Genomic DNA, 10,815 nt, shown 5'->3' on the forward strand with positions numbered 1-10,815 from the left:
ATTTTCAGACAGTTGTAGACTCATTGTAATCTAATTGTGATCTTCCTGATCACCTCGGAAGGTAGTCAGGCACGCTTTGTGTCTGGAAATCTTACAAGTGTAGACAGATCTGGACAGTGAAACCATTTAGGGCACTATTCAAACCGTATCGTGGAAATCCAGCTTTACAGCGTGTTTTAAATTTAAAGGCAATGTTCCCGCGTTAGCAGAGACCGCATTCACGGTAAACACTGCATATGTCGCCTCAATCGGAAAATACCTTAAAATGTATAGCGTGCAATCTGTAACACTTCATTATTAATTAATTATAATTATCCACCTTCTAACGTTATTGAGAGGTTGTACCATTGTGGCAATATTGACTTATGGCATCAATATGTCTTAATACATAAATAAATATTATTTTGAAAGAATAACTGTCAAATAATTTGCAATCAGGGAGTGACCAGGAAATCTGGTCACAATGCGGACACAGTGGACGGATAACAGACACATTACAATACCATGTGTGTAGACATACAGTATTTCTGAAAATGTGGGCATAATGAGAATGTGGACACGATCAGGGCAAAGAACGCATGTTAGCGCCAGGTATAAACAAGTCTTTATTGTCTTAATTTCTTATCAATTACGTGGCTAAGAAAATGACTGAAGATTTTTTTTTTTACAAAAGCACATTTCAATAATTTATTCACCAAGTGCATTATAATAAAGTTCTCAAAATCAATATCGATGGTAACATGCAAGTGTAGCGGGTGATTTGGACGGAGTCAGGCGCAGGAGGGGTAAATCACAGAATAAATTGTTTATTCAGCCAATACAGCGGTTCGCAGCAATGAGTAGAACAACTACAGTGCGGTAACACGGCGCACTGGAGAAAATCAAAACACACGAGTGTATATCCCGGCGATAACAGTACATAAAGCTCCACCGAGCTATCGACACCTCCACATGAAACAATCACACACAAAGACATTGGGGGCAGAGGGAATACTTATACGTGGACTGATGAGGGGATATGAACCAGGTGTGTAAAAACAAGACAAAACAAATGGAATGATGAGATGCGGAGCGGCAGTGGCTAGAAGGCCGGTGACGACAAACGCCGAAGCCTGCCCGATCAAGGAGAGGAGGCAGCTTCGGAGAAAGTCGTGACAACAAGCATTGTTAATTTTTAAGGACTATCATTACAACATCACTTGTTGAGCATAGTGTTGAATGGATCTTGCATCTTGAACATAATTAACATTTTACATGATATAAAAAGTGTCAAAAGACTATACATTCTTTAAAATCAAGGATATTTTGTTTTTACAAATAGATCATTAGCATTGCTGTCTTCAGAAAATGAAAATCATTGCATATCAAATAGTAACAACATTACTCATCTTCAATGTGGCTCAGGCTCATTTAGTCCCCCACTTGAAAAAGGTCCCACTTTAAACGAAACATAACTTTTAACTGTTAATGAAGCCTTCATAAACCCTTTTTACATTTGGTAAAGAATCAGATTGTATGACCTATTATATCATCATGTTTGTACAGTACAAATGATTTGTAAAGCACTATATGTAGTATTAAAAACAAAAAATGATGTTTTAAGTGAGAAGTAGGCATTAGTCTACAGCCGGAAAAAGGCGCCACAATGCGTACTTCACCCATGCTCTACCAAGGTTTTCCAGCACACAGCTTTGACCTACTACAGTAACTATGTATGTCTATTGCACTTCAAACAATGTGTATGTTGGTTGCTTAGAATTCAAACCTTCTCAAACAGCCTAATTAAGTATGTATGACGTTATGCATGTTCTATAAAGCCTTTACAGTATACAGTCAATTGTTGAGTGGGACCATGATCATTTCTCAGTATCTCTTTCATCTTTCAACATATTTTCACCTGACCTGGGTTCAAATAGTAATTGTTTTCTTTCAAATACTTTGAGTGTTTTATTGAGCCTGCCTGGAGTGCCTGTTTGGCGGGGGTTTTCACTTTTGGTACTATTCATTTGGTTCAGTTGTGTCACACAAGCTCAATTAAGCACAGCTGAAGTATTTGAAAGGAAACTAATATTATTTGAACCCAGGTCTGGTTTGGACAGCATTGGACTCTATGAAGTGAACCCACCACTGTCAGCCAATCAGCTGTAAACAATCCCTTTCAATCAGTCCTCAAATCTCCTCAAATCACTTAAAATCTCCTAAAATCTCCTAAAATCACCTAAAATCAGGAGATCATCATCACTATCCTCTCCTTCAATCCCGTCGTCCTCGTGACTCTCCGCCCTTGCCCTCTCGCTGACCTGGATGTAGTTATCCTCTATGAAGCCATCGTTGTCATCTGTACCCAACCCTCGATGGGTCCCATTACCTCCACCTCCACTTCCTTGGCCTATCATGCCGTGCCCAGGGAAGGTCACCTCGTCTGGGCTGTACTGGCTGGCTGTGTCCCCCTCGGGGAGCAGGGAGTGGAGGTTGCTGGCCAGGTAGCGGTGCAATAGGCGGCACTTGACGGCCACCACGATGAACAGGGAGACAGTGAGGGCGGAAGTCAGCGCTGCAGCCAGGTAGGGCCACGTGTTGGAGTTAACATCCCCGCCTGTCACGGTGGGATGGACAGCTGTGGGATGCAGGGGACAGGAGAATGGGGTAAATTCAGAAAATAACCAGAGAATGTTCCAGTATCCACCACACAAGCATACTACATACAGTGCCTTCAGAAAGTATTCACACCCCTTTGACTTTTTCCACATTTTGTTGTGTTACAAAGTGGGATTCAAATGGATTTAATTGTCTTTTTTTTGGTCAACGATCTATACAAAATACTCTGTAATGTCAATGTGGAAGAAAAAAATATATATACAGTACCAGTCAAAAGTTTGGACACAACTACTCATTCCAGTGATTTTCTGGAATGAGTAGTTGTTAAACAAATCAAAATATATTTTATATTTGAGATTCTTCAAATAGCCACCCTTTGCCTTGATGACAGCTTTGCACACTCTTGGCATTCTCTCAACTAGCTTAATGAGGTAGTCACCTGGAACAAATTTAAATTAACAGGTGTGCCTTGTTAAAAGTTAATTTGTGGAATTTCTTTCCTTCTTAATGCGTTTGAGCCAATCAGTTGTGTTGTGACAAGGTAGGGGTAAAAGTTTATTCAAGTGCAGTCTCAAAAACCATCAAAAGCTATGATGAAACTGGCTCTCATGAGGACCGCCACAGGTGAACGGATGATCTCTGCATGTGTAGTTCCCACCGTGAAGCATGGAGGAGGAGGTGTGATGGTGTGGGGGTGCTTTGCTGGTGACACTTTTGGTGATTTATTTAGAATTCAAGGCACACTTAACCAGCATGGCTACCACAGCATTCTGCAGCGATACGCCATCCCATCTGGTTTGCGCTTAGTGGGACTATCATTTTGTTTTTCAACAGGACAATGACCCAAAACACTCCTTTTTAAATAAAACTATAATAAATATATTCACATGTCACCAAATAATTGATTAAAACACACTGTTTTGCAATGAAGGTCTACAGTAGCCTCAACAGCACTCTGTAGGGTAGCACAATGGTGTAGCCGGAGAGCTAGCTTCCATCCTCCTCTTGGTACATTGACATCAATACAAAACCTAGGAGGCTCTGGGTTCTCACCCCCTTCCATAGACTTACACAGTAATTATGACAACTTCCAGAGCACATCCTCCAACCTATGAGAGATCTTGCAGCATGAACTGATATGTTGTCCACCCAATCAATGGATCAGAGAATGAATCTAGTACTGAAAGCATAAGCTACAGCTAGCTAGCACTGCAGTGCATAACATTTGGTGAATAATTGACTCAAAGAGAGAGAAAGACAATAGTTGAACAGTTTTCAACAAATTAATTTCTTCAAAAATGAAGGAGAAGCAAGAGAGAGAGAGAGAGATTTCGTCATTTCTTTTCACTTTCAGTTTCACTTACTTAGCTAGCAAATGCAGCTGGCTAGTTTAGTTACTCAAACACCAGGCTCAAACAGAGCGATGCTATGTTAGCTAGGTGGCTATGACCATCCAACACAACACTGGAACTCTTCCAAGTCAAGGTAAGCTTTTGGTTTTACTAATTTATTGCCACCGGAGCCGCCGGTGTAACTGCTAAACTGCTTACTGACTATATACTGTAAAGTTACTGCATGATTGTAGCAGGTTTACTAACGTATTAGTTATATTAGCTATGTTGACTAGGATGTTACTTTAGCTAATATGGGGACAACGATGTAGGCTGTGTGTAGCGGTTATGACATGGTTTGGAAAGGTTTTTTCGCCTGGTCACATACAGCTGATGTGTTGTTAATTGAAGTCCACAAACAAAGGGAAAAGGTGAGAGGAGGAGAGTGCATAGAGGCTAGAATGAATACAATGTGGCTGCTACGTATGAAAGTGAACTGTGTTCATGCGTGATCAGGGGTGTATTCATTCTGCCGATTCTGTTGAAAAACGAAATGGGGATAAAAATACCTGTATCTGTCCAACAGAAACTCTCGTTTGCAACTGTTGGACTAATTACACCTTAGACATGCCAGATGCAGGCAAGAGTGTTCAAGGCGGTATTGAATGTGTCAGTCTGTCATCTCCAATTTTTCTCTGGACCTGTGTGTCCTCCCTCATCATAAATGGCACTGACCGCCACTGGTGTCAAGGTATGCCCCTGAACTGAAACAGTGTTATTTTTTCAACACTCTCAAAAGTGTTAATTTAACACTGGATTGGTGGGACTCATATGTACTCTGTGAAGGTGTTACAATTTAATTTAATTTATGTACACTAGTGAAATTGCTGTCAGGGTGACATTAATTAAATGCTTGTATTTGTCTGTTGAAAGTGAATGACAAAAAATACAATAAAAAACGTACTGGTTGTTGAAGCAGGGTTATTGTCATATTCCATCAGGAGTTTTCTTTGAAATGCTTGACTTTCCCCCAGGACTGATCCAGGAGGATGTGCACCTGCAATAAGTGCCCCCCCAAAACAAAAAGCCACGATGGCACTGCAGCCTAGATGTTCCATGACTCTCCTGCAGAAACGGGAAGATTTGGGTGACATGATGAGCATGTGAAAGAATCCACTCATTCTACCTGTTCCAAATCCTTTTTGGAATATAACTGAAAAGGGTCCAGTCTTGTCACTGTCAGATGAAATGCAGACATTAGAAAAAGTTGAGAATGTCAGGAGTGGCCTATCCTTGATTGGAGTAGAGAAGTAGACCCTTGTGTCTAACTCTGTCTAAGAAATGTACACCATTTTCACTGTACTGTTGTTAGTCGAGCTCAAGCTCAAAAACCTCATAGCAAAAAGTATGGAGTTAGTCCTAAAATGTTTACCATTCATTATAATGCATAAACTGTACCTCTTGATAAAACAAGTTGAAAGTAATAATATTATATTCAACACAGTTGACACAACCACTAAGGGTGGTGCCACTTCAACCACCTCTCGTGATACTGCCATGTAGTGCACTTCAAGCCTTTTCTATGTCAAAAACACGCTGTCGTCATACGACAACCACATGCCTATAACTGACACTACTCAACGAAATCCTATAGTCCCCTCTTCATATGGATTTTGGCAAATGACTTGTACATACCTGACAGACAATGACGTTCATAGACTAAATACCTTTGAGATGTTTTTTCAACAGGTGTTTTTCTCCTCTTGTTTAGCCTACTGCAAGGAGACTTGTCATGCTAAAGGTTGAAGGAACTGTCACTGACTGCCCCACACATAGCCTTAAAGAGACAGTTAATAAGTAACTTTATTACTGGGTTTGGTTTGTCATTCATTTCTTCCTTCCTATCTCTGTCCCTTAATTTAGTCAGCTATTAACGACTCAAGAATGTGCTGGTAATTAGTTTAGGAATGGATTAAATGGATTAAATGGATTCAGTGGGAAGAGTAGTATTTTCCTTGGAAATGACTTTCAGGTTGAAGCGCTATCTGTTAAACCTTCAATTCATGGCTTGAATCAGCACACAAGGAATGATTCTGTTTATTTTCAGTGTGCTTTCTTTGCCCATTGTTGGTCATTTTGAGAAGAATGACTTGATAAATTGTAAGTCAGTGGCTTGAAATTGAGGAATTTGCCATTGGTGTACTTCACAAATTCAGCAGTTCAGTGTTATGAGCAGAAGGTGGCAGTACACTTACATGTACCGTTGCCGGTATACAAGTAGGCCTACACCAGAGCTTCACAAACTTTTTTGACCCACGAGCCCATTTTGATATGTGAAAAATATTACGTAATTAACAGCTCTTTGCCGCAAGTTGCTCTCTGTGTATCATACAATGCGTCCATATGGCAGACGGACACACATTCATAACTAGAGTGCAGAGGCCTGCCCGCTGTCCCGCCATAGATGGAGCCCCATCTGTGCAAAAGCCCACCATTCAATCTCATGGAGTCTGTTTTTCGTCAATATAGCCACGCAGCACACATGAGTTTGGGAAACCCTGCCGTAGAGGAGTCATTTTTTGTATCTGTGACCCAATGGGCCAGGGTTCCGGTCTGGAAGCAAGCTTTCGACTGCACCTGCAGTCGTGCTTCGGTGCTGCAATTTAACTGACGTCTGTCATGTTTTTGGATTACATAATGATGTCGTTGTTGCTTGCGCTGCTCCCTGTGCGCAGTGAGCGCTAGTGCGCATGTTGAGTGTGGCGACGTAAACCGGATGCAGCCCGCATATACACTACCGGTCAAAAGTTTTACAACACCTACTCATTCAAGGGTTTTTCTTTATTTTTTACTATTTTCTACATTGTAGAATAGTAGTGAAGACATCAAAACTATGAAATAACACATATGGAATCATGTAGTAACCAAAAAAGTGTTAAAAAAATCTAAATATATTTTATTTTATTTATAGTTATTTTATTTTATAGTTCAGATTCTTCAAATAGCCACCCATTGCTTTGATGACAGCTTTGCACACTCTTGGCATTCTCTCAACCAGCTTCATGAGGTAGTCACCTGGAATGCATTTCAATTAACAGGTGTGCGTTCTTAAAAATTAATTTGTGGAATGTCTTTCCTTCTTAATGCGTTTCAGACAATCAGTTGTGTTGTGACAAGGTAGGGGGGGTATACAGAAGATAGCCCTATTTGGTAAAAGACCAAGTCCATATTATGGCAAGAACAGCTCAAATAAGCAAAGAGAAACAACAGTCCATCATTACTTTAAGACATGAATGTCAGTCACTACGGAACATTTCAAGAACTTTGAACGTTTCTTCAAGTGCAGTCGCAAAAACCATCAAGCGCTACGATGAAACTGGTTCTCATGAGGACCGCCACAGGAATGGAAGTCCCAGCGTTACCTCTGCTGCAGAGGATAAGTTCATTAGAGTTACCAGCCTCAGAAATTGCAGCCCAAATAAATGCTTCACAGAGTTCAAGTAACAGACACATCTCAACATCAACTGTTCAGAGAAGGCTGTGTGAATCAGGCCTTCATGGTCGAATTGCTGCAAAGAAACCACTACTAAAGGACACCAATAAGAAGAAGAGACTTGCATGGGCCAAGAAACACGAGCAATGGATATTAGACTGGTGGAAATGTGTCCTTTGGTCTGGAGTCCAAATTGGAGATTTTTGGTTCCAACCGCCGTGTCTTTGTGAGACGCAGAGTAGGTGAACGGATGATCTCTGCACGTGTGGTTCCCACCGTAAAGCATGGAGAAAGAGGTGTTATGGTGTGGGGGTGCTTTGCTGGTGACACTGTCTGTGATCTATTTAGAATTCAAGGCACACTTAACCAGCATGGCTACCACAGCAATATTCTGCAGCGATACGCCATCCCATCTGGTTTGCGCTTAGTGGGACTGTCATTTGTTTTTCAACAGGACAATGACCCAACACACCTCCAGGCTGTATAAGGACTATTTTACCAAGAAGGAGAGTGATGGAGTGCTGCATCAGATGACCTGGCCTCCACAATGACCCGACCTCAACCCAATTGAGATGGTTTGGGATGAGTCGGACCGCAGAGTGAAGGAAATGCAGCGAACAAGTGCTCAGCATATCAACAAGTGCTCAGTATATGTGGGAACTCCTTCAAGACTGTTGTAAAAGCATTCCAGGTGAAGCTGGTTGAGAGAATGCCAAGAGTGTGCAAAGCTGTCATCAAGGCAAAGGGTGGCTATTTGAAGAATCTCAAATATAAAATATATTTTGATTTGTTTAACACTTTTTTGGTTACTACATGATTCCATATGTGTTATTTCATAGTTTTGATGTCTTCACTATTATTCTACAATGTAGAAAATAGTAAAAATAAAGAAAAACCCTTGAATGAGTAGGTGTTCTAAAACGTTTGACCGGTAGTGTAGCCAGTCCATGAATCGGCATATGTGAACGTGAGTGGATTACGTTGAAAACAATGGTCGGCCATCTTGGACGCTGTTTCTAGTTATTTTATAGCTAAGTGCTGTGAGCTCAAGGACAGCGCCATTGAGGCCATCTCCATTTTGAAGTAGTCACATTTTCTTCTACTACTACTTCTATGAGTTAGTAAACAAACTGAAATCGTGCATACTGCCACCTGGAGTGTGTTGTTCTAACAGGTATAAATCCAAGGTTGGCGATTTACTGCCACCTGCAATTATGGAATGTTTACTCACGAGTTCAATTCATTGGCTGATCCCTCCTGATGACCTGGATGGAATTCTGTGATCCTTCCTTAACACATAGGAAATCCCACCAAGTTGACTACTTCAAAATGGTGAAAGTCCTCAATGGCGCTGCCCATTCTAAAACTGGCTTTTGGGCACTAGAGTCATTCTCTATGGCCTACACCTTTTCCCATGCATGTCAATTAACTCTCTATATCAGAGAGAGAAACGTCAGACACCAGAGGCGGCACATTCCCCCCCAAATTCTATCCATTTGTTGAATAGAGAATGCACAAGATATACTTTTCTACACAGAGATAAACACATTGTTTATGAGTGTTAATAGAAGAAAATGACAAAAAAACACGAGTAGGTTTGTTTGTGTAGGAATATACTGCAGGTCCGGAGGTAGCTTTAATGAAGAAGGAGCCAATTTAATGAAGAAGTTCTTACAATACATCCTCTCTATTATTCCTACTGTGTTAATGGCTTCCTGCTTGTCTTCATAGTCAACGTGTCAGGGGCAATGACGTGGAAAATGTACAAGCATACGACGCAGCCAGCCTGAAAAGTCATCCAAAGGCTTTCCATGCGGCCGCTAATGCTATCTATTGATCACACTGTGAGGTAATTGAGATAATTATCTCCGGAAAGCTTTGGTGGCACCTTAATTGGGGAGAATGGGCTCGTGGTAATGGCTGGAACGGAATAAGTGGAATGGTATCAAATACATCAAACATGGTTTCCATGTGTCCGATGCCATTCCATTTGCTCCGTTCCAGCCATTATTATGAGCCGTCCTCCCCTCACCAGCCTCCACTGTTTCACATGGTTATATTCAGTGTATAAGAAGGGTCGCAATTTATTTATTAAAACGTGTCCATTTACTGGTCAGCCTATTTGACCGATGATGGACACTAATGTGCCTAAAAGTGGCTTGACTGTGAGTTTAGCATGCTTCACCACACTTCGCATCTTATAGTGCTGGAGTTCAGAGAGAGCTTTACCACTGAAAAACATAAGGGGAGGAATTTAGTTTAGGGTGGTGGACTGGACTGTGATTTATGATTACATGTTGTCATAACAGAAAATACTTGCCTGTGCACAGCAAGATCACACGATCTTTGAACATCTTAAAAAGCATCGAGATATTAATTATCTCAGGAAGAACAAACAATGTGACTGTGTGAACAGACTTCAGAGAGAGAAGAGAGAGCTGGCTTCTGTGCAACATATATATATATTTTTGGGGTCGGTTAAACAAAGTCAAACAATACTGACAGATGGTCTTTATATACTGAACAAAAATATAAATGCAACATGCAACAATTTCAAAGATTTTACTAAGTTACAGTTCATATAAGGAAATCAGTCAATTGAAATAAATTCCTTAGGCTCTAATCTATGGATTTCACATGACTGGGAATACAGATATGCATCTGTTGGTCACATATACCTTTTTTTAAAAGGTAGGGGCGTGGATCAGAAAACCAGTCAGTATCTGATGTTAACACCATTTGCCTCATGTAGCCCGACACATCTCCTTCGCATAGAGTTGATCAGGATGCTGATTGTGGCCTGTGGAATGTTGTCCCACTCCTCTCCAATGGCTGTGCCAAGTTGCTGGATATTTGCAGGAACTGAAACACGCTGTCGTGCACGGTGAGTATGAAGGCCATGGAAGAACTGTGTCATTTTCAGCTTCCAGGAATTGTGTACAGATCCTTGCGACATGGCGACGTGCATTTTCATGCTGAAACATGAGGTGATGGCGGCAGATGAATGGCACGACAATGGGCCTCAGGATCTCGTCACGGTATCTCTGTGCATTCAAATTGCCATCGATAAAATGCAATTGGGTTTGTTGTCCGTAGCTTATGCCTGCCCATACCTTAACCCCACTGCCACCAGGGGGCACTCTGTTCACAACGTTGACATCAGCAAACCACTCGCCCACACGACTCCATACACGTGGTCTGTGGTTGTGAGGCCGGTTGGACGTACTGCCAAATTCTCTAAAACGACATTGGAGGAATGCTTATGGTAGAGAAATGAACATTCAGTTCTCTGGCAACAGCTCTGGTGGACATTCCTGCAGTCAGCATGCCAATTGTACGCTCCCTCAAAACAATGAGTTGTGTGACAAAACTGCACATTTTTGAGTGACCTAT

General features: G+C 41.3%; 1 protein-coding gene across 2 annotated transcripts; it reads right to left on the reverse strand.

The window, feature by feature from the left end:
• Positions 1 to 613: 613 nt before the first annotated feature.
• Positions 614 to 5,741, reverse strand: LOC311146475 (uncharacterized protein). Of its 2 annotated transcripts, none has more exons than XM_084182980.1 (3): positions 5,657 to 5,741; positions 4,894 to 5,054; positions 614 to 2,617 (listed from the first exon to the last, which is right to left on the reverse strand). In XM_084182980.1, the coding sequence occupies exons 2-3, from the start codon at positions 5,045 to 5,047 to the stop codon at positions 2,199 to 2,201; spliced, it is 573 nt and encodes a 190-aa protein (XP_084039106.1). In that variant the 5' UTR covers positions 5,048 to 5,054; positions 5,657 to 5,741; the 3' UTR covers positions 614 to 2,198. The 2 variants fall into 2 exon arrangements, with proteins under 2 accessions (XP_084039106.1, XP_084039107.1); XM_084182981.1 differs by having other exon boundaries at positions 5,625 to 5,711.
• Between the last annotated feature and the right edge of the window lie 5,074 nt (positions 5,742 to 10,815).

This window comes from Coregonus lavaretus, assembly GCF_964263955.1.
Source record: "Coregonus lavaretus genome assembly, chromosome: 19".
Classification (NCBI taxonomy): Eukaryota; Metazoa; Chordata; class Actinopteri; order Salmoniformes; family Salmonidae; genus Coregonus; species Coregonus lavaretus.

What these genes read in the sequence shown, in the direction of transcription:
- LOC311146475 (XM_084182980.1), bottom strand. Translation starts at nt 5,047, where the DNA reads ATGGAACATCTAGGCTGCAGTGCCATCGTGGCTTTTTGTTTTGGGGGG. An exon ending in TAACCCTGCTTCAACAACCA is followed by an intron (nt 2,618 to 4,893) that starts GTACGTTTTTTA and finishes TGCATCCCACAG; the next exon opens with CTGTCCATCCCACCGTGACA.